Source organism: Choloepus didactylus, chromosome X, assembly GCF_015220235.1.
Source record: "Choloepus didactylus isolate mChoDid1 chromosome X, mChoDid1.pri, whole genome shotgun sequence".
In the NCBI taxonomy this organism is placed as follows: Eukaryota; Metazoa; Chordata; class Mammalia; order Pilosa; family Megalonychidae; genus Choloepus; species Choloepus didactylus.
Genome location: NC_051334.1, coordinates 80,440,905 through 80,466,420, shown reverse-complemented (window position 1 = coordinate 80,466,420; position 25,516 = coordinate 80,440,905). Strand labels below are relative to the sequence as shown.

Genomic DNA, 25,516 nt, shown 5'->3' with positions numbered 1-25,516 from the left:
TACACATAAGACTGAAAACAGGATTAAAGATGAATAACACATATTGGGATCATGACATTAGAACTTAACATACTGGTGCTTTTTAGGGAAGGGGTTGACATCCAAATCACAGAACCAAGGTCAAAAACAAATACAAAGGTACCCTCAAAAATATTTACAATGAAGTAAATACACTAACAGAATTTAAAATAGGTACAAAACATTGAAATGACCAACGTTACATGATTTCAAGGGTTGTCCCTTCTGTGCTTTCATCTGTCCTAACAGGAAGGTATGGGAAGTTTATAACCTTAATTTGACTGTTCTCAGATATTAAACTCTTCCTATGAATTAAACAGACTCAAATTTCAGACAACCTCTTAAAACGGAATTACACTATGGAAAAGAGGGCTCCCCCAAAAACACCTAAGCAGAATTGAGAGTTCTTTTGAAAACCATTCCCAATAAAAACCAAGTGAAAAATAAATATAAAACAAAGCTAAAAAAAATATGCATTACCTGACACCAACTGTTTTCTGGCTGACAATATTTACTCATGAAAACATATCAGCTGTCTACCTTTTATATTCAGAGCAAGTCCTGAGGTTACAAGGGGCTGAAGCAAACTAGCATTTACAATGCAAACATTCTTGGGTTTGTGATTTGAACTTGCCTTGCAGAGGGAAGTTTGCTGGTCTATACAGAATGAGAAATTCAAGCCCTAATATTTTACCCCTGCCCTTCCTTAGCTTTCCCAAAACATTGGTCCACAAATCAAATTTTCAAAAAGTTCCCAAACCCTGAAACTAAAATAGATGATCCCCTTTCATTTTCAAAGAAAACAATATTGGAAAAAATCTCCAGCCCACTTATAAATTAAGCATTTCATAGCTCTTCTAGAATACAAGTAGTTCTTTTTTGTACAAAAGAATTACAATATGATTTGTCAAAAAACATATAAAAAGACAGCTGCTCTTCCTCAAGTACATGAGCTAATGATAAAAGACTTTCGCATGTTAATGTCTCCAAGTTCTTGTTCCTTTTACATAAAAAAAGAACATTATGGTGGCAAATGTTAATTATCCTTTGAATATTGAACATTATGTTCTTTTAAAATCCATCCAGATCAAATGCAGTAATTGATTTTCTTTTTAACTCAATAACTGATGCTGCGAAACATGGCCTCAACCACACGTCTTAAAAGGTGTAGAACACATCTCGTCTTCAAAGCTTTCAGGTGAAGAGAGGGGCTTTATCTTGATGCAAATCTCAAGGCAGAGAAAATCATTTTAAAGCTTATAAAAAGTAGACAGAGAAATATTAAAAACTTCTCTGAAAACTACAAATATGTATAATTATTAAAATTGAAGACAGTGACATCATTTGCAAATGCTTGGAAGTCTGTCCTGACCTTTTTCTGAGTATCCACATTTTCTTCATAGTTGCATGGTGAGCACCCAGTGCTAGTAAAACATTCAGTGCTGGGAAAGGATATATAGTCTTCATAACTGATTTTTAAGAAAGAAAATTCCTATGTATTTGGCAGTCTTCAGTATCAAAGTATAGGTATTTCATTAACTATAAATTCCACGAATACCCAAGTTTGGCGACAATTGCATGTCCAAATATTAAGAAAGTTAAGAGGAGGAAAATCGCAAACCTTTGAGATTGACTTATTCAGGAATATCCCACATAGTGAGTTATTATCAAAAGTACTCTTACTTTGGGCTAAGCAGTGACTGCAAAGGCACAGCAGATTGTTATCCCTCCAGATTCAGACTGTCAAAACTTCAGAAAGCTCTTGATGCCAGACCACTGCTGTGTTTAGTTAATCTTCTCAACAGTGTCTTTTGTATCTGTGTCCAGTATAAAGTACCATAATAAAGCTGTGGTTCAAAGAACAGAACTTTATACAAAAAAAGCAAACTGTAGATAACCTAAAGTAATATACTCCTGAACTTCAGGCTTTTAACACAATTTCTTAGGATTTTTTCTTTTTCTATTAAAAAAATTGCATAAATGTAAATGCATCTGACTAGCAGGGAAACATACTTTTTTTTTTTTTTTAAAGGTTTGGCTGAATTTGGAGCAAAGAGCTATTACGTGCTCCTTTGGTTACGGCTTATCCAGTCCTTACTCAGAAATGATTTAAATCAACTATTAGGGGAATTCACGCCCAACAATTCACTGATATTTCTCTTTGTGTGCTCTTAAAAACAAAACAAAACAAAAATCTCAATTTGAGCTAACAGTGGGTGGCATACAGAGCTTGCATACAAATACTCTCACAAGAATTATGCACTGTACTGTATTTCTATGAAAATTATTTACCTGGTCCATTATGTTATTCAGGGCAACCCATCCCCAAAAGAGCAAATTCTGCAACCCTCGGTGACAAAAATGCTGCCCAGCATTGTTTCCCAAAAATGTCCTTGCAAATAGTTTTCCTTAATAAGTATACAATGTGGCAAAAGTTCAAAGATCTCAAAAAAAGTCTTTAAAAAATTAAAATTAGTGCATATACAAGTGGAAAAAATAAAAGCAGGAACATCATTCACCTGATGGTGTTCCTTAATCTAAAATAAATTCTTCACAGAATATAGCCTCCAATGGCAGCCAGAGCTCTAGGAGAAGTGAAACATTCTTCCTTTCAAGTAACAGTGTACCCGACTGAAGTGCAAGCAGCTTCGCTCATCTCCTGTTTGTTTCCCAAGTGTGAAATGAGATGATGAAAACAGTTCAGCTGTAGTGCAATCTGCTATTGGTTAAGTTCCTTAGCAAGGTCCTGCGTGCTTTTTAAGCAAATACTACAACTGACCATTTGCAGCTGCAATTAGTTCTTGAAAAGTATTTTCGAAGCAGCGCTTTAAGTCACTGTAAGTCACCACAAGTACACTCTTCTCATCTCTGGAAATGAGGCTTATTTTTTCTGGCACACCAGCATCTAGCTTGTTAAGACAAGAAATGATATGACTAAGGTCAATCCAGGGAGCACCCACTTCTGTCACCTGATGAAAGAGATGATCCCTAAAGAGTTTCAACAGATAACGGTCTCCAGTCTCTGACCACGTAGGATCCTTCTGAAACTCCGGCCTCTCATTGATTGTTCCCAATTTTGCTAGAAGCCTAAACAGTCTTCCATTTTGAACTTCCTTTGCCAGGTCTTCCTCTATGACATCATTTCTCATTTGAGCAGCATCCAATTGGGTATAAAATCGAGCACCAATCATAGGCATGATGTCATTTACACTTCGCATCCGGTTTTGGTCAGTCAACAGATACAAAATCAGATTCTTCAGGTCAGAAGAGTAGTTGATTGTCACCAGTTCCATGGCTTTCTGTAAATTCTCTCGCTGAATTCCTGCCAAAGAGTTGCAAGCCAAAGCCAACACAACTTTTCCTAATGATATCAGATCTGCTTGCTGGTATTGAGCCATCAATGCCAAGGGATTATTATTCTGACTGTTATCAAAGGTTAAAACATCAGAAATGCCAACACAATTTACTTGCAGCCTCGTTTTGCCAGTTATCAGAATCTTCGTTGGGTCCATAACCCGGCATGCCAAACCTGCTGTATGAATGGTACGCAATGCAGAACTTAGCTGGACAATATATGCCCAGATAAGTGATTCTGGCAATAATCCAGCATGCTGTCTGGGCAGTGGTCCATCGTGTTGGCCCCACTTTCTCTTGGTGAAATAGCCATCAGCGTTAGGGTCATTGAAGTGTCTGCTCATCATAGTTTCTCCTCCCGCATGGAAATCATATGCGAACACAAGAGAAGGCTCTGCAAATGCTTTAGTGGTAAATACTTCATGCAAGGTGACAATATTTGAATGCTGAATTTTTTTCCACATATCAACCAACACCATGCACTTTGTATTAACAAGACGGAAACCGTGTATCCTCTGAAGGCAATATGGCAGATCATCTTTGCTATTTACAGCTTTGTAGCAAGATGTAATGTACCCAAAATTACTTGATTTCTGTATCCGGTTGGGTGGTGGCAGTGGTTCTAGAGGGAACAGGCTATGGTAGCTGTCAACTTCTATGGGGACTGCTGGCATATCTGCTTGATCAATTTGAGCCAGTTATTAAATGTCTGTTGATCAGCTCCTGTCGGAGTTCATCAGCCATGAAGAAGGAAGGTGCATTTGCTTTTGGTTGCATATAAGCAACATGAGGTGCAGTTGGAGGATAAATATGATAGTTTGGAAATACCATTCCAGTCAAAGGTGCTGGCGTTGTGTCCGTATAGAAGTAAGTCGTTCCACCTACAGTTTCCTTCTGGATCACCTGACCAGAAGACGAAGTCTGAGAAACAGGATTATTAACAGGTGTAGAGGCACTAGAAGGCACCATATAATTGGCTGGATTTGGAGTATGACTTCTTCTTCTGGGAGCAGGTGATGTATGCGGAGTTATCTTGGGGGAATGAAAAGGGGAAGATCCAGCAGACAATGACATTCCTGGTGCTAATCCAGCAGTAGCAGGGCTTCCCATGGATGGGTGAGAGAACACTTGAGAGAAGGCAGACATATTTAACTGGGGCACGTTACTCAGCCTGGAGGCTGTTCCTCCTTTAGGAATAAACTCGCTTGCAGTAGGATTTGGTGTCTGTAAATTGTTTTCTGTGACTCTATTCCACCAAACCATATTGATTGGTACTCCTGATTTACACCTGTCAGCAAGGCAGCCAATAGGGTTCTTTGCTTTTCGTGCCTTTGATCCCATCGGTACTAGCCTCTCCTCCAGCATCCCCAGGCGATACTTCCTTGGCTTTCTTCTCTGAGAGATGTTGAGGGCACCAAAGTCATTAAACAAGGATGAAGCAGGTGAAGTTAAAGGATCATGGCCTGCATATGGCTTGGCACTGTCATTCAGAAGGCTTGGGGAGCTGTTACTATTAGTCATTCTTTGCCAGCCGCGGTCCATCGAGTCCCCCGCTGCTGCCGCCTCCGCCGCCCGCGGCCGGAGGCCCAGGCGCCCCGAGCTCCGGCTTCTTGGGTCCTGGCGGCGGCGGCGGCGGCCCGGCTCCCCCGCCCGGGACGGCTCCGGGCGGAAAGCCGGCCCCGGGCGCGCCCGCCAGAGCCAGGGGGACGCTGTTGCTATGGAGGCCGAGGCCCGGGACGGCCCCAGCGGCCGGGTCCTCATGCAGGAACTGACACTCCTCCCCGTAGAAGCAAGTCTTATCCTTGGCGTAGTAGCGGCAGTACTTGAGCTTCAAACCCGCCGCCGCCCCGCCGGGGACACCCGCGACCCCCGGCGGGGCCACCACCGCCACTGCCGCCGCCAGCGCCGAGGAGGAGGAGGAGGCGGCGGCCGAGGGGGTCGGGAGGCCGCCGCCACTGTTCAGGGCAACGCCGCAGCCTCGGCTTCCGCCGCCGCCGCCACCATAGATGGGGGAGAGAAGGAGGATGCCGCCGGTGCCGGATGAAAGCCTGGGCGGGGTCGTAAGGAATGCTTTTAAAGTAAACATTGAATGTTAGTGGATTAATCTCCCCAATCTTAATATGCAGATTGACAGAATGTAAAAGAGGAAATTCAACAAGAAGTAATAACAATTATAAATATTTATGCACCTAATCAAGGTGCCCCAAAGTACAGGAGGCAAAGTCTGGTAAACTAATGGGAGTAATAGACATCTCTATAATCATAATGGGAGACTTCAATACACCACTCTCTTCAATAGATAAAACATCTAAACAGAGGATCAATAAGGAAACAGAGAACCTAAATAAGATGATAAATGAACTAGACATAACTGAAATATATAGAACATTGCACCCCAAAGAGCAGGATATAAATTCTTCTCAAGTGCTCAGCAAACATTCTCAAGGATAGACCACAAGCTGGGGCATAAAAGAGGTCTTAATAAATTTAAAAAGATTGAAATTATACATAGCACTTTCTCTGATCATAATGGTGTGAAGCTGGAAGTCAAAACACATGTAGAACTGGAAAATTCATAAATATGTGGACATTAAACAACAGGATGATTTAACAATCAGTGGGTCAAAGAAGAAATTGTAAGAGAAATCAGTAATATCTTGTGACAATGAAAATGAGAACACCATATATAAAAATATATGGGATGCAGTGAAGGTAGTACTTAAAGAGAAATTTTTACCCTTAAATGCCTACATTAAAAAGGATAAAAGACCCACTTAGTCATGGTGCATGATTTTTTTAATGTGTCTTTGGATTCAATTTGCAAGTATTTTGTTGAGAATTTTTCCATCTTGAAGACATAATGCTGAGTGAAATAAGCCACACACAAAAAGAGCAATATTGTATGTTACCACTAATGTGAACACTGTGAAAAATGTAAAATAAGTATTTTATATTGTAGTATGTAGGGGACATAGAAATAGACAGCAACTAGTGAAGGGGGAATGATTAGTAAGAACAGATAAGCTATTGAGGGTAATCTCAATGTTATGGGAATGCTCAGGAATGATTATGGTCTACAAATTTTTTGGGGGTATGGTAAGAGCATGTTGGAAGCAATGTAGTTATTTTAGGTTATTTGTTTTTCTTATTCCTTTGTTTTGTTTGAATGGTTTTAATTTTTTGAAAAAGTTGAAAAAGCTATTGCATTAATAAATTAACTTCAGTATAGTTATTTTATTTGGTTTTTCTTATGCTTTTGATTACGGTTTGTTAATTTTCTTGAAGTATGATAGGAACATGTTGGAAGCAATGTAGTTATTTTAGATTACTTGTTTCTCTTATTCCTTTGGTTATGGTCTGTTAATTTTCTTGGGGTATGGTAGGAACATGTCAGAAGCAAAGTAGTTATTTCAGGTTGTTTTTCTTAATCCTCTGTTTTGTTTTAAATGTGTTTTTTTGTTGTTTCCTTAATTTTTCAATAGGATATATATATACACATATATATATATCCTATTGAAAAATTAATATATATATATATGGAAGAAATGTAAATCAAAGACCTAGGTGAACACTGGAGAAACTATAGAACAGGTAACTAATACCAAAGCAAACAGAAAGAAATGAGAAAGATTACAGTGGAAAGAAATGAAATTGAGAAAAGAGGACAGAGATTCAATAAAACCAACAGTTGGTTGTTTGAGAATATCAATAAAATTGACAAACCATTAGCTAGACAGAAAAAGAATGAAAAGAAAAGATAGAAATAAATAAAATCAGAAATGATCATTACCAGGGACCCTAAAGAAATAAAAAAGATCATAAGAAGATGCTTTGTACAACTGGATGCCAACAAATAGACAGCTTAGAAACATATGAACAATGTACTGGCTCTCCTCAAAATTGAATAATTCTGTGCTTCAAAGGACTTTGTCAAAAAGATGCAAAGGCAGCTGACTCAATGGGAGAAGATATTTGGATACCACATATCTGATAAGGGTTTGATAGCCAGAATATATAAATCTTTCAAATCAGTTAAAAGACAAACAACCCAATTTAAAAAATTGGAAAGACATGGATACACATTTTTCCAAAGGGGAAATACAAGTGGCTACAAAGAACATGAAGAAATGCTTAGCCTCACTAGCTATTAGGGAAATTCACATCAAAACCACAATAGATGCCATTTCACACCTACTAGAATGGCCACTACTAAATATACAGGAAACTGGAGAGGATGTGGAGAAATAGGAACTCTTATTCACTGCCTCTTGGAATGTACAATGGAACAGCATGGAGTTGCATTCTGATACTTGAGATAGACCCAGAAGATCTGAAAGCAGTGACATGAATAGATATTTGCATGTTGATATTCATAGCATTATTCACAATTGCCAAAAGATGGAAACAACTCATGTCTATAAAAAGATGAATGGATAAACAAATATGGTATATACATATGATGAAATATTATATTCAGCAATAAGGAATGAAGTCCTGAAGCACACACCATGAATAAACCTTGAGAATATTAAGTGAAATAAATCAGACAAAAAAGGAAAATATTGTACCATCACACTAATAAGAACTAATTATAATATGTAAACTCATAGACATATAGTATATAGGTTACTGGGATATAGAATGAGGCTAGAGACTGGGGAGTGGTGGCTTAATATGTGCAGAATATTTAACTAGGTTGATATTAAATATGTTTGGAAATGGATAGGAATAATGGTAGCACATTATTGTGAGTATAATTAACAAGGCTGAATTTTGTGTTAATGTGATAGGTTTAGAATTATATGTGTCACCAGAAGGAAAGCCGGAGGTTAAAGCATTGGACTGTATAACACAGTAAACCTTGTGGTGGTGATCAGTGGCTGTGATTAACCATAAAAATATAAAAAATTTCCTCCATGAACTAAAACAAATGTGCCATACTACTACAAGGAATTAATAAGAGTCACATATGTGGGAAAATGTACCTATTGCAAACTATGGACTATACTTAATAGCAGCATATTAATCTTCTTTCATCAACAGTAACAAATGCACCACACAAATGATAGGGGTCAATGACAAGGGGGATAAGGGGTATAGGATGTTTGGCATTTTCTCTCTCACTTTTTATTTTTGAAATAATGAAAAAGTTCGAAAATTGATTCTGGAGATGTTTGCACAACAATGGGATGATACTTTGACATGCTGTATACTTTGGATGAACTGCATGGTGTGAGAATATGTTTCAATAAAATTTCATTTTAAAAAGTAGCTGGAGTAGATATCCATGTCTTGCAACAGACAATAGAGAAAACATTTACTCACCATAATGGAAAAATGAGTAAATTGTTGGAACAAGAGGTGTACTGAATTTTGTGCCCCAGTGTGGACATGTTCTTGGTCTTGTTCCCATTCTGGTGTGTGTGGGCCCATTTTAAATCTCTTCAAAATGTGACTTCACTAAAGTTGAGGGCCCACTGAATCACGTTGGGCTTTGATCTGGATTACTGGATGATTTTCAAGGGGAGTAAATGTCAGATATCAGGAGAGGCTGCCATGTGAGTTGCCATGTGAAAGAAAAGCCAAGGACAAAGGATTACTGATAGGCAGCTGTAGAATACCACAGTATGCTGGGAGAAAGCATCACCTAGATGATGCCTCAATTTCTTACTTCTCCTAAACTCAAAATCATGAGTCAATAAATTCCCATTGTTTAAATCAACGCGTAGTGTCTTGTTTTAGCAGCAAGGAAACTACATAACCTTTTAACAGAAAAAGACAGGATCATGGCAGTCTTAGTTTGTTAAATATTCTGGTTTGGAGGTGTACTGGATTTTGTAGAATATTCTTCTGCACTGCAAATTGTCATTTTAATTTTTATACTAGTAACAAATATAACATAAAATTCCCCAATGAATCATATTCAAGTATAGAGTTCAGTGGTATGAATCACATTCACTATTCTGTGCCACCATCACAACCATCAATTACCAAAAATTCTACAATCACCCCAGTTATTCTGAACCAATCAAGCATTAACTCATAATTCCCCTGGTAAACTTTACTATAGTTTTGACTCTATGAAATTGCTTATCCTAATTCATTCAATATTTGTCCCTTTGTGTCTGGCTTATTTCACTCAATATGATGTCTTTGAGGTACATAAATGTTGTATATATCAGGGAATCATTCCTTTGCACAACTAAATAATATCCCATAGAATGGGTTACCACACTTTGTTTATCCATTCTTCTTTTGATGGAAACATATGTTACTTCAATATTTTGGCGATTGTGAATAATGCAACAATGATTATCAGTATGCAAATATGTTTTACAAATCCTGCTTTCAATTCTTTTGGGTATATATTCAATTCTTTTTGGGTATATTTCAATTCTTTAGGGATTGCCACATCATATGGTGAATCTGTACTTAAATTCATGAGGAATGCCAACTAGTTTTCCACAAACTGCAGCATTTTACATTACCACAACAATGAATATTATTTCTTCACATCCTATCCAACAATTTTTCATTTTTCTAATAGTAGCCATTCTACTGACTGTGACATGGTATCTAGTTGTGGTTTTGATTTGCATATCAATGATGCTGAGTATTTTTTGTGTACTTCTGAGCTTTTTGTATCTTACTTGGAGAAATTCCTATTGAAGTATTTTGCCCAATTTATGATTAGATGGTCCTTTTGTAGTTGAGTTGTAAATTTATAAAATATATTGATTAAATCATTATCAGATAGGTGGTTTCCAAATATTTATCATTCTGAAGGTTTTCTTTTTATTTTCATGATGAAGTCCTTTGATGCAAAAAGAATGAGGTACCATGTATCTCAATTTTTTGCTGCTTGTGCTTTAGTTGTATAATCTCCAAAATCCATGGCTGGCATAAGGTCTGGAAGCTGCTTCCCTATGTTTTCCTAGTACCATTTGATGGAGACTGTTTTATCCCAATTGAGTGGACTTGGCACACTTGTGAAAAATCAACTAGACTAGGTGTGAGGGTCTATTCCTGAACTCTGTATTGGGAAAGTGAGTCCTCCAACTTCATTCTTTCTCAAAATGGCTTTGACTATTCAGGGCCACTTACCCTTCCATATGGATCTGATGACTTTTCCATGTCAGCAAAGTTTTGTAGGAGGTTTGATTGGGATTGTTTTGAATCTTTAAATTGTTTGAGTAGAACTGACATCCTAACAATGTTTAATGTTCGAGTCTGTGAACATGGAATGTCCTTCCATTTATTTATTTGTTTTTATAGCAATATTTTGTTGTTTCCTAAGCATAAGTCCATTACATTCTTGGTAAATTCCTACATATTTGACTTATTTAGTACCTTTTGGAATTGGACTCTTTCTCTGATTTCCCCTTAAGATTATTCATTATTACTGTATTTTCTGGTTTGCTAATGCTGCTGTTAAGCAAAAAGACCAGAAATGGATTGACTTTTATAAAGGGGGTTTATTTGGTTACAAAGTTACAGTCTTAAGACCATAAAGTGTCCAAGGTAAGGCATCAACAATTGGGTACCTTCACTGAAGGATGGCCATTGGTGTCTGGAAAAACCTCTGTTAGGCCGGAAGGCACATGGCTGGCATCCACTTGCTCCCAGGTTAAACATTTCAAAATGACGTTCTCCAAAATGTTGCTCTTGGGGAGTTTTGCCCTCTCTTACCTGCAGCTCCTCTTCAAGATGTCACTCTCAGTTTCTCTGAGCTCTTCTGTCTGTGAATTCCTTTATACAACTCCAGTGATCCAATTAACACCCACCCTGAATGGATGGGTTAACACCTCCATGGAAATTATCCCATCAAACATTTCACTCAGTTGATTGAGTCACATCTCCATGGAATCAATCAAAGATTCCAATCTAATCAACACTAATATGTCTGCCCTTACAAGACTGCATCAAAGATGGCATTTTGGGGGACATAATACATCCAAATTGGCACAGTGTATAAAACCACAACTGATTTGGGAGCATTGATCTTGGACAAAGCTCCTTTGTAAATTCCTTTACTAGCTCTAGTAGATTTGTACATTTTTAAAGGATTTTCTACATTTAGTATCGCATCATCTGCAAACCGGGAAAGTTTTTTCTTCAATTCAAATGTGGATGCCTTTTATTTTTTCTTTTTTAATTGCTCCACCTAGAACTTCCTGTTCTATACTGAGACACAGTGGTGATATGGGGCATCCCTGAGTTCCTCAACTTAGAGAGTCCTTTCAGTAATTCACCATTGAGTATGATGGGCAGTATGGGTTTTCCATTTTTGCCCTTTACCATGTTGAGGAGGTTGCCTTCTAATACAAGTTTTCTGAATATTTTTATCAAGATGTGGTGCTGGTTTTTATCAAATACCTTTCCTGCACCAATTGTGATGATCATGTGGTTTTTAATTCCTTCAAGAAATGTGGTGTATTGCATTAATTAAAAATAACACGTTGAAGGGCCCTTGCATATCTGGGATGAATCACACTTAATAATACCGTATAAATCTTTTAATATGCTGTTAGAATTGGTTTGCTAGAACTTGTTGAGGAATTTTGCATTGAAATTTGTAAGGGGTTATTGCTCTGTAACTTTCTTTTCTTGTGGTATTTTTGTCTGGCTATGGTATTCAGGTTATGTTGGCCTCCATAGAGTATTCCCTTCTCTTCAATTTTTTGGAAACTTTTTTATTTCTGTGGGGCCAGAAATAATGCACCCTGAATCTTTTAAAATTTTATGTAATTGCATTTTTTGCCAGCCTAGCTAAAGATATCTCAACTGATATATTCTAATAACAATCCATTTCCACTTAAAGAATGTATATCCTGCTTTGTGGGATGCAATGTTCTGAATGTCTCTTGAAGTGGGCCCCTGCCCCTTAATCTGTAACAGGAGGGTCCCCTCCCCCTCAACCGGCAACGACTGCACCGTAAAAAACGTTGTGTAAGCATTAAGCCCTGAGAAGAAGGAAGTGAAACTGTACCATTTTAGGGAGTGAAATTTGCGGTTGTACGCATTAGCCAAGCATAACCGTTTCAACAATCAACCATTGTGCCGACCTTGAGAAAATTTCTCAACCTTGCTAAAGATCCTAAGCAACCAATAACTAACCGGCAACTCTGCTTCTGTCAAAATAGCTTGCTTGCATTTTCAGGATGTGGTTTCTGCCTATATAAGTCTCAAGCACACTCAGGTCGGGGCTGCTTACTGAACTCCCTGCGCGCAGTGACAGTGAGCAGTCGCCGACGGCTAATAAAGGCTCTTTAAATTCTGTTTGGCTGTCTCGTACTTCAACTCGCGGGCACCGTAACATCTCTGTAATCTAGTGCATTCATATTATTCCCATATTGTTTACTTATTGATCTTCCAACTAGATGTTTTGTTGATGAGATTTGTTATTAAATATTCCAGATATTATTGTAGAGTTGCCTTTTTCTCCCTTCAGTTCTGCCAGTATTTCTCTCATGTATTTTGGAGCATTGTGGTCATGTGCATAAATATTTATGATTGATATTCTTTCTTGCTGGATTGCTATTTATACTGACCACTCCCTCTTTTCAATTGATTATTTTCACAATTTAGAAGACATCCCCACCTCCTTTTTGTTTTATCTTGATATAGATTATCTTTTCCCAGATGTTCACTTAAAACATATTTTTTTCTTTAAATCTAATGTATGTCCCTTGTAAAAAAAAAAACAAACATAATAGTTCTAGCTTTAAGTCTAAATGGGTTTTGTAAACAGCATATAGTTAGACCACATTGTTTTATCAATACTGCCTCTACTGAATAGTCTTCATTTCTATACTGTCCTCCAAGCCTCTTTCTCCCATCTTTTCCTTTCAGTGGGCAGAACTTAACTATTCTTGTAGGGCATGTCTCTTGTTAATGAATTCTATCAGCTTCTGTTTATAAATGAATATTTTAAACTCACCCTCATTTTTGAAGGACATCTTTGTTGGATAAAAAATTCTAGGCTGGCAATTTTTCTCTTTCAGTATCTTATACTTTACTACTGCCTTCTTGCCTCCATGGTTTCTAATGAGAAATCAGAACATAGTCATACTTGACTTCCATTATATGTGGTAAATTATGTTTCTCTTGCTACTTGCAGAATCCTCCTTCTCTTCAGCATTTGAGTCTGATGAGTATGTGTCTTGGAGTTGATCTATTCAGATTTATTCTCTTTGGAGTATGTTGAATCTCTTTGCATATTTGTCTTTTACAAAGGAAGGGAAATTTTTGCTGATTATTTTCTTATTCTTCCTATGCACTTACCTTTCTCTTCTCCTTCCAAGTCACAAATGATGTGCATGGTTGTAATACTGTCAATTATTTCCCTGAGACCTTCTTCAAATCATTCCATTCTTTTCTTCATCTATTCTTTTGACTCTGCCAATTCAAGTGCTCTTTTATCTTGCTGACCATTTGCTTCATCATATCTGCTGTTATCAGTCTCTAGTGTATTTAAAATTTCATCTATTGTGTCTTCCATTTCCATAAGATGTTATATTTCTTTATATGATTTCAGATTATGTTCACCCAGTGTCTTTTATTACAATATTATAAAGACATTAATATTCCAATTCAAATACATTTTTTGATTTCTCAGTTCCAGCACAAAAGATATTTGGGAAACAGAGGTAACATGGCAAAGCAGTCATATATTTTGACATCATTCATAGTTCTGTCCATATACTTAATTCACTTGATATACTTCTTGGCTATGTGGTCTTTTTTCAAAATAGTTTATTCACACACCATACAATCCATACAAGGTGAATAATCAATGCATTCAACACAATGAGAATCTATTACAAAATATAAATACGATATCCCTTAAAATACCCTATAATTGACACTTAGCTTTGGTGTAGTGCCTTTGTTTCAATTCACAAATGATATTACAGTGCCACTATAGTTCTTAGTTTGCATTCTTTATATTTTTTCCAGTATACCACCCTATTATTATGACTTTGTAAGAGTGACATACATTTGGAGTTACTATAGTGGATGATGGCTAACATTAATTATACCCAGTGCCTTCTTAATATCCTTTATATCATTAGCCATCTCATTGAACATCTTTATATTTGATTGAATAGATTTGATTAGTTGTTCCAAATTCTGTCATCTCTGACTTTCTTTCACTGCAGCATATTTTCCCACAATTCATTATACCTTTACAGTTTTTTTGCTGATACCTGGTCATTTGATTATATTGATGGGTTTATTCTGAGTGTGAGTTTCTCTTGTCAAGATTTTATTCATTGTGTGTGTCGAGGCTCTTCCTTGACAGTTGGATCATCAGTATTTCATAACGAAAACAGGGTGAGGCACAGGTGCATGGGGCATAGATCTAATCCAATGTGCCCTGGGAGTGGGTCTGGAAAGACTCCAAGACCTTTTCCGCACATTTGGGCCTGCCCAGCAGGTGTTGCTCTTCAGCTATTTCCTTCAGTTCTTGCTAACAAATTCACCTCTGAAGCAGTTGAAACAGTTGTGCCCAGCTGTGATGTGTCCAGGAGGGGCAGAAACTTCAGAGATCACATTCTCATTTTGCCAGCCAATGTCTGGCTCATTGTTGGGCCATGTCCTGCTCTGTACTTTGGATATAGGACACCCACAGCTGTGCCTGTCTGCAGACACCCCCAACAAGGATCAAAACCCTCACCACTGCTTCCTTCTAGGTTGAGGGATGGGTGATAGAAGCCAAAGAGGTAATTGCTTAGTCTCTGATCACAGTTACCTTCAATCATATTCACTTTCTCTGCTCCCGTATCTGTTATTCCCCCTTCTTACTTTGCTTTTGTCCCACATTATGTTTTACTATGCATGTACATAGTCAGAAAATGACATTCCTGTTCAACTGTATTTTGACTTCCAGGAATTAAAGTCTAGAGTTATATATTGAGTGGGCTTTTGCCTTTACACATTCAGGTACCTTTACTGAAGTCCTTTACTAGACATCGCTGCAAGCTATGTTATCCGGTATTTTTCTTCCAAACTGAAAATCTCCCTTTGGTAATTATTGTAGGACAGGTCTTTGATTCATAAGCTGCTTCCATTTATCTGGAATATATTAAGCTCTCCCTCTTTACATTTTACTACACAGCTTAATTTTACAGAAAGACTATATTATAAAAATAGTCTCAAGCATTCAAGGAATCAGAAGGCCTGCCGCACAAATAACCACATTCAATAAACTTTTGTAGAAAGGATTCAAATAAAAAAAAATCCAGGAGGTGCCATGTAGGTTTCGGAAGTAATGCTGATTACACACCTTGGAGAAGGAGAAAGTATACAGATGGATTTGAGAGTACACTAATATTCTTATCTTGTTTGGAGGAAGATATAGATAACATTTTTTAAGTTGAGGAAAAGGAAACATAAAAGACATAGACGTTGAAATAAACAAGATGATAGAGACAAATCCAGATACCTCAAAATTAATATAGTAGGGATGAGACAAAGATAGGGCTACTTCCTCATCAAACCATTACATTTTCCTGAACAAAGCTAAACTTCCTTTTTTCAGCCATGATTTGCATAGTTGGGTCATGTCTAATCCTTGCCAATGAATTGTGAGCAGAGATGGCATGTTGCTTCTGGTCCAAGGCTGTGAAGAATAGGTGTATCTTCTCCAAGCTCTCACTCTGGTCTGCAAAGATGGAAGTGAGGTTATTTTTCATACATTGATAAAGGTTATTAGAAAACTTATGTTTCATAAAAGTTTCCATAAGTAAACGGAAATGAAATTTTCAGGATAGGACAATATATTGGCAACCAATATGAACAATGGAAGAAAAATATTCAAAAAATATAAATGACCTCTACAAGTTATAAAGAAAAACAATAACTGAATCAAAAAATGGATAATAGAGTTTAAAATGTAATTTACAGAAGTGTATACAACAAATTTCAACTAACTTTAAGATACTTAAATTAGTAATAAGGAAAATAAACACTAAAGCAACAAGGTACTATTCCAAATTCATTAGATAAATACAATTCACCCAAAATATACAATCAATGGATTTTAATATGACATTTATACACTCCATCACAATTTTAGAACATTCTCATTACTCCAATAAAAAAACCCATACCCCTCAACAGTACCCTATTGATACCTCTATGCCTCCCAGCCCTGTACATCTACTAACCTAATTCTGTCTCTACAGATTAATAAACTTATTTCCATTTAATAGTCCATAATTTGTTTTAGGTGTATTTTTGTCCATATAGTACCCTATTAATAGCACCTTGTAGTAGTGATGTACATTTGTGAGAGTTCACAAAAGAACATTCTTATATTTGTACTATACACCACACACATAATCCAGTGACCAACACACTAAATTTTATACTCTAGCTTTCCTTCTCTATGAATTTATTATACCTAGTACATATTAGGGATATAATATGATATTTATTCTTTTGTGACTGGCTAATTTCATTCAACTTAATGGTCTCCAGTCTCTGATTACCAGTGAATGTTTCAAACTATCCCTCATTATTGAGGGACAGCTTTCCCAGATAAAGAATTTGGGACTGACAGATTTTTTCTTTCAGTATATTAAATTTATCACACCACCACTTTTTGCCTTCATGGTTTCTGATGAGAAATCAGGGTTAGTCTTATGGCATTCCCTATATGAAATGTATCACTTTTTCTTGCTCCTTCCAGAATTATTTGACATTTAATACTCTGAATAGTATGTGTATTGGTTAAGGTCTAGTTGGATTTATTTGGTTTGGTATACTTTGCATTTCATGGGCCTGGATACCAATGCCTTTCACAAGAGTTGGGAATCTCATCGATTATTTCCACAAATACTCCCTCAGCTGCTTTTTCATTCTCTTTTTCTGGAACACCCATGACACAAATGTTTCTATGCCTCATGTTGTCCACCAGCTCTCAGAGACCCTGCTAAATTTTTCCCATTCTTTTCTCTGTCCATTCTTTGGGATGGTTCCATTAAATAGGTCATCTTCTAGGTTGCTGATACTTTCTTCCGCCTGTTCAAATCTACTGTTGTGTGGTCCAAAGCAATTTTCAATTTAATCTATTGTCTTTCATTCCCATGTTATTTTTCTTTGCATACCAAAATCTTCTTTATGCATACCCAGTCTCTTTTTCTAAATTAACTATTAACTAAATAAAATAAAATTAAAAACAAAAAATACAATAAAAAACATTTCAAACAAACCATAACAAGGGAGTAAGAAAAAGACAACTAACCTAAAATAACTACTTTACTTCCAACATGTTTCTACTCTACCCCAAGAAAATAACCTAATATAGCAATATTTCTGTGAACTGGTTCCTACCACACCCACCAGAAATTAACAAACCATAGTCATTACTGGGCATTCCTAGAAGGTTAAATTTACCCATGATGGCTTATCTGTTCTTAATAGGTAATTGCTACCCCTTCACTAATTGTTATCTATTGCTAGGTCCCCTACATTCTACATTATAAACCACTTTTTCTATATTTTTTTATGTTCACATTACTGGTAGCATATTTCTCTTTTTGTGCCTGACTTATATTGCTCAGCATTGTCTTCAAGGTTCATCCATGTCATATGTTTCACAACATCATTCCTTCTTACTGCCACGTAGAATTCCATTGTGTGTACATACCATATTTTATTTATCCACTCATCTGTTGAAGGACATTTGGGTTGTTTCCATCTCTTGGCAACTGTGAATATGCTGCTATGAACATTGCATGCAGATATCTGTTCATGTCACTGCTTTCAGATCTTCCAGGTATATACTGAGAAGTGCAAATGCTGGATCAAAGGGTAACTCTATATCCAGTTTTCTAAGGAACTGCCAGACTGACTTCCAGAGAGGATGAATCATTATACAGTCAAACCAACAATGAATAGGGGTTTCAATTTTTCCACATCATCTCCAGCATTTGTAGTTTCCTGTTTGTTTAATGGCATCCATTCTAATTGGTGTGAAAGTGTATCTCGTTGTGGTCTTAATTTCCATCTAATAGCTAATGAAGATGAATATTTTTTCATCTGTTTTTGGCCATTTGTACTTCCTCTTCACAGAACTGTTTTTTCATATCTTTTACCCATTTTATAATTGGGCTGAACATACTATTGTTCTTGAGTTATAGGACTATATTATATATGCAAGATATCAGTCTTTTGTGAGATACATGGTTTCCCAAAATTTTCTCTCATTGAGTTGGCTGCCTCTTTGACAAATTCGTTTGAGGTACAGAAACTTTTAAGTTTGAGGAGTTTCCATTTATCTATTTACTATTTTGTTGCTTGTGATTTGGGTGTAAGGTCTAGGAAGTGACCACCTAATACAAGGTCTTGAAGAAGTTTCCCAACATTATCTTCTAGGATCTTTATGCTATTGTCTTTTATATTGAAGTCTTTGATCCACTTGGAGTTAATTTTTGTGTAGGGTGTGAGGTAGGGGTCCTCTTTCATTCTCTTGGATATGGATATCCAACTCTCCCAGCACCATTTGTTAAAAAGCCTGTTATGTCCCAGTTCAGTGGCTTTCAGGGCCTTATCAAAGATCAGTGGGCCATAGATCTGGGGGAGTATCTCTGAACTCTCAATTCAATTGCATTGGTCAATGTGTACATCTTTGTGTCAATACCATGCTATTTTGACTACTGTGGCTTTATAATAAGCTTCAAAGTGAGGGAGTGAAAATCCTCCCATTTTGTTTTCTTTTTGAGAGTGTTTTTAGCAGTTCAAGGCATCTTCCCTTTCCAAATGAATTTGATAACTAGCTTTTCCAAGTATGCAAAGTAGGTTGTTGGAATTTTGATTGGGATTGCATTGAATCTGTAGGTGAGTTTGGGTAGAATTGATATCTAATGACATCTAGCCTTCCTATACATGAACATGGAACACTTTTCAAACTTTTAAGGTCCCTTTCTATTTCTTTTAGTAGGGTTACTTGATTTTTTTAGTTGCTATTGAAAATGGTATATTTTTCTTGAGTGTCTCTTCACTTTGCTCATTTCTAGGGTACAGAAAAATTACAAACTTATGTGCATTAATCTTGTATTCTGCTACTTTGCTAAATTTGTTTATGAGCTCTAGGAGCTGTATTGTAGATTTCTCAGGGTTTTCCACATATAAGATCATATCATCTGCAAATAATGATAGTTTCACTTCTTCCTTACCAATTTGGATGCCTTTTATTTCTTTGCCTTGCTGGATCGCCCTTGCTAGCACTTCTAACACAATGTTGAATAACAGCAGTGACAGGAAGCATCCTTGTCTTCTTCCTGATCTCAGAGAGGATTTCAGTCTCTTGCCATTGAGTACTATGCTGGCTGTGGGTTTTTCATATATGCTCTTTATCATATTGAGGAGGTTTCCTTCAATTCCTACCTTGTGAAGTGTTTTATCAAAAAGGGATGTTGGATTTTGTCAAATGCTTTTTCAACATCTATTGAGATGATCATTTGATTTTTCTCTTTTGATTTGTTAATGTGTTGTAATACATTGATTTTCTTCTGCTGAACCATCCTTGCATGCCTGGAAAGAAACACAATTGACCATGTGGGATGATTTTTTTAATGTCTTTGGATTTGATTTCCAAGTATTTTGTTGAGAATTTTTGAACCTATATTCATTGGGGAGACTGGACTGTAGTTTTCATTTTTGTGGCACCTTTGCCTGGTTTTGTTATTAGACTGATGTTAGCTTCATAAAATGTTTTATGTAGTGTTCAATTTTCTTCAAATGCTTTGAAAGAGATTAAATAAGATTGTTGTGAATTCTTTTTGGAAAGTTTGGTAGAAGTCCCCTGTGAAGCCACCTGGCCCTGGGCATTTATCTGTTGGAAGTTTTTTTTGATGACTGATTGGATCTCATTGCTGGTGATTGGTTGGTTGAGGTCTACTTATTCTCTGTTCAGTCAAGGTTGTTCACATGTGAATTTTCTAGTATCTGCTGGTTATTGACTTCTAATTGTATGCCATTTTGGTCAGAGAATGTGTTTTGAATAATTTCAATTTTTAAAAATCTATTGAGGCTTGTTTTATGTCCCAGCATATGACCTATTCTGGAAAAAGTTCCATGAGCACTACAGAAGAATATTTATCCTGGTGATTTGAGAGGTAAATCCAATTCATTTATCAGATTGTTTAGGTTTTCAATTTCCTTACTGGTCTTCTGTCTGGTTGATCTATCTATAGGAAAGTGATGTGTTGAAGTCTCCCACATTTATTGTGGAAACATCAATTGCTTCCTTTATTTTTTCACTGTTTCTTTCATTTATTTTGTGGAAACTTCACTGGTGCATCAACATTTATGATTGTTATTTCTTCTTCTTGAATTGCCCTTTTTATTAGTATGTAGTGGCCTTCTTTGTCTCTTATAACATCCTTGCATTTAAAGTCTATTTTATCTAAGATTAATATTGCTATTCTTGCTTTCTTTTGGCTGTAGCTTGCATGAAATAGTTTTTCCATCCTTTCACTTTCAATTCCTTTGTTTCCTGTGTCTAAGATGAGTCTCCGGTATGCAAAATATTGACGGTTCATGTTTTTTGTTTCGTTCTGCCAATTTATATCCTTTAATTGGGAAGCTTAATCCATTTACATTCAATGTTATTACTGTGACAGCATTTTGAGAATAAGCCATCCTATCCTTTGCTTTATGTTTCTCAGATATATTTTTCCCACTCCTTCTTCTTGTTTAATTTACCCATACTGAATCTCTTTAGTACTGAACCTTTCTCCTTTCTTTGTTTCTCCATCGGTAGGGGTCCCTTTACTATCACAAGTAGGGCAGGTCTCTTGTTAGCAAATTCTGTCAGCATTTGTCTGTGAAAAAATTTAACCTCTCCCTTAAGTTTGAAGAACTTTGCTGGATAAAGAATACTTGGTAGGCAATTTTTTACTCTCAGAATTTTAAATGTCATGCCACTGCCTTCTCGCCTCCACGGTGACCACTGAGTAGTCACTACTTAGTCTTATGCTGTTTCCTTTGTAAGTGGTGAATGGCTTTTCTCTTGCTGGTTTCAGAACTTGCTCCTTCTCTTCAGTATTTGACAATCTGATCAGAGTATGTCTCAGAGTGGGTTTATTTGGAGATCACTGGGCATTTACGATTTGTGTATTTACGTTGCTTAGAAGGTTTGGGACGTTTTCCCCAAGAATTTCTTTGAATACTCTTCCTGGACCTTTACCCTTCTCTTCCCCTTCTAGAACACCAATGACTCTTATATTTGGATGTTTTATATTATCTGTCATATCCCTGAAGTCCATTATGATTTTTTCCTCCATTCTTTCTTTTGTTCTTTCATTTCCCATTCTGTCGTCTTCAAGGTCGCTGATTCGCTATTCAGCTTCCTCTACTCTTCTACTATGAATGTCCAGAATCTTTTTAATTTGGTTGACAGTTTCTTTTATTTACATAAGATCCTCTCTCTTTACTCTTGAAATTTCTTCTTGCTGCTCTTCTAGGGTCTTCTTCATCTCCTTTATATCCTGTGCCATGCTCTCTTTGTTTGTCTTTAGATCTTTGACTAATTGCTGCAAGTAATGTTTCCTCTGATCTTCTGATTTGAATGTTTGGGCTTGGGTTATCCATATCATCTGTTTTTTCCATATGCTTTAAAATTTTCTGTTGTTTTTGGCCCCTTGGCATTTGCTTAACTTGATACAGTTCTTTTAGGATATGTAGGCTTAGTCAAACACCTATCTCTAATTTGTCAGATCTACAGCTTGATGGTGTACACTTTCTGAAATTAACCAGCATGTGGTATCCATGAGCCACCTATTTCCCTCAAGCCAGTTCTCCCCAAATATGTCTGGTGAGTAGGGGTCTGAATCTTGTGGGGGAGTCCAATTGGTGCACCAACTTTTCATGTGTAGTTGGTGCTGCCCACCCTGAATGTGGGGCATGTGTCTGAGCAGTTAGGGAAAGAGGGTGGCTTTAATAACCAAGCCTCCCAGGTGTTCTTGGAGATTTAAAGCTGTTGCAAGAGCCTAAACCTTCAATTCAGTCTAACCACAGTTTGTCTCTGTTGCTGATCCATAAGTCCTTGGTATTGGTTTGTGGTCCCTGGGACTTCCAAATGGGTCCCTCTTCCAAGCTGTGCCCTCCTAGGGTCTCTGCTGAAGGAAGACAGTGCTACCTCACAAGTGCCCACCATCCCCCAAAGGAAGTTCTGGGCTGCAGGGCCATGTAGGGGCATTCCATGCGTTCAGAAAGGATGGCTGTATGAGGTGTTTTAATACCCCCCTTTTTAGCACTCCTCTGCCTTCCTAGCTCTGAGACAATTAGCTGCAGGTGTGCAAAACACTAGTGTCATCATCACACATTGGGGCATGTGTGCGTGTTGCTGGAAACAATTCCCGTCACCCAGTGTCTTAATATTCTTTATCTCTTTAGCCATCTCACTGAATTTGTTTAGATTTGAAAATCTTGGATTAGTTTTTCCAGATTCTGTATGTCCTCCAATTTTATTTGCTCCTTTGACTGGGCAATACCTTCCTATTAATATGGCTTATTACTTTTCACTGATATATGGGCATTGGATTACCTTGGTGAGTTTAGTCTGAAGGTTGTATTATATTGCTCATCAAGCTTTTGTTGATAAGTGGGTGCTAATGCTCTTCTTTAACATTTGGTTCCTAAGCATTATACAACCATGGCTGGACCAGGGACCCAGGAAGTGGACAAACACCAGTTCCACAGGGCCCCAAGAGGTCAGGAAAAGATACCTAAACACTTTTAATTCCACTGCCTAAGGGTGCACATTCACGGCCTCCTGAGCATATGGTCCTTGTCACACAAAAGTCTTTAAGATGTCTTCCTGGAGAAGTACTTTCCTCACCTACCAGCAGATGGTGATCTTTGGCGAACTATTATACTCAGCACTCAGAAAGCAGGTTATTTTTAGCTGTCAGCTCCAAAAAATAAATAAATAAAATAACCTAGCTAGCACAAGCAGGGAGCCTTGAAATTCCTGGCAGTCACAACAGTACAAATTCACTGGCCAGAGGTGGCAGGGCTTTTGGTATGTGATGAAGTGCTTTTCTCTTCCTTTATCTTTAGCATTTGACATTTTGATTTGTAGGTATCTTGGATTAGGTCTATTCTCTTTGCAATACACTACACTTCTTGGAAATGTTTATTTACATCTTTCATTAGTTTATAAATTTTTGCCCATTATTCCCTCAAATATTCATTCTGCCCTTTTCCCTTTTGTTCTCCTTCAGAGATTCCCATGAAACGTGTTTGCACACTTCATGCTGGCAGTCATGATCCACAGGAAGTGTTCAACATTTTCCATTCCTTTCGCTATTATGAATAATACATTTTCAATATCCATTAATCTGCATTTCATATGCATAATGTTAAATTTCTTTCAAGACTTCAAAATTCTTCATAATCAAATATTACCTTCCTAATATACTTTAGCTCTATATTCACTATTAGCTTATTTCTATCCACACTTTTCTTCATGTCTATATTTATATTTGTTCAAACATCTTTAATTAGTTGTTTCAAACTCTGTTTCTCCTCCAAGGTTTTAATTTGTTCCCTTCAGTGAGCCACAACTTGCTTCTTAGAATGGCTTGTATTTTTTTTTTTACAAATGTATGGGTTTCTAATTATTTTGATTTGTTGATTGTTAAAGACAATTTCTTACTCATCAATAGTTTTATTGTTGATTTGCTTTCTGTTAAGGCTCTTCTTTGATATTCGATCCAATTTGTTCTGGACCTTTAGTGCAGTCTATGTTTAACTGTTCAGACTTTCTCAATCATTCAGCATAATACTTGCTCTGCATAAGTGATACAACTTTTGAGACTGCAGTTCTTCATGCAAAATTGTTTGACTTCCAAAACAAAGGTAACTTTCCTCTTTCCCATTTATGGGAAACTTGATCTTTTACATTTCTTTTTGGTAGAATTTTCTCAATTTCTTTGACTTGTTTAAATTACAATGAAAAGGATACTGAGTAAGGGAGTGAATTTAAATTCTGTGACCTGATCTGTCTTTCAGCAATTGTGTTCCCTCTTTTTTATCCATGAGGCATTTTCTACCTCAAGATTCATCAACATTAGGATATTCCCACTCTCAACAGCTAGATTCAATCAATCCAAAGGATTCTTTTCACATTTACATTGTCCAGACTGAATTTAAACTGTGTACCTTTCACCAAAACTCATTCCATGGTGTTTTTCCCCATCTCTGGGCACTTTTGTATATGGAACTCCTGAGCTGTTCTTCTCCAGGGACTTAACAAATTTGGGTCCCTTTGCCTGTGTAAGTCTCTAACTTGCTGCTGAGTGGCTCAATGTTCAGCATCCACTGCAGGAGGGACCTACATTCTGATGCCTGTGTGTGACTTCTAAGCTGTGTGATAGGAAGTGAGGGGGAGTAGTCCATATTAACTGGTGTGAGACCCAAATTCATACCTGATTCTGGTTTTCTTTGATTTACATTTGTGGACTACTTTTCCAATATCTACTGTACTCCAGAGGTCAAAGCAAGTGGTACTTATTCTTTTATTAGTTGATGATTATGGCACTTTTCCATGGGATATTTTATGCCAATGTTGGTAACCACTCCCTGTTATTTTAATCTTTGACTTTTACTCTATTAAAGCTTATGACTAAATGATTTATATTTTTTAATAGTGAATTAACTTCAGATTCAAAGGATCCCACAAAGACAATAAACCCACAGTTTCTACCACAGGTTACATTTTGCATAACTATAGTAATCAACACCAAGAAATTGACATTATTAGAATATGAATAGTTCTATGCCATTTCATCATGTTAATCCTTGTAATCATATCAATAAATATAAATAACTATAACATCATCAAAGATACCCTTTCTAATACAGATTCATATTCACAACAACCCCTATACACAAACAAGGATCACTACCAGGTATCAATCAAAAATAGGTTCTCCACCTCTGTGTCTTTTTAAAAAAGACATATAAATAAGCTTATATTATGAGATTTTTCTGTTCAACAAAATAACCTTAAGTAATATCTCAGTTGATGTGTATCTAAATAGTTCATACCTGTAAGTAGCATATAGAGGTATAGCTGTACAAAAGTCTTTTGTAGCAATGGAAGAACATTTGTGTTGTTTTCTTTTAG

General features: G+C 36.8%; 1 protein-coding gene across 1 annotated transcript; it reads right to left on the bottom strand.

The window, feature by feature from the left end:
* Positions 1 to 1,513: 1,513 nt before the first annotated feature.
* LOC119522209 (PAN2-PAN3 deadenylation complex subunit PAN3-like) lies at positions 1,514 to 13,693 on the bottom strand. The gene is given in 5 exon segments (XM_037820835.1): positions 1,514 to 2,927; positions 2,988 to 4,068; positions 4,070 to 4,900; positions 4,902 to 5,442; positions 13,657 to 13,693. Coding segments are annotated over 5 exon segments (2,631 nt in total). The 3' UTR covers positions 1,514 to 2,786.
* Between the last annotated feature and the right edge of the window lie 11,823 nt (positions 13,694 to 25,516).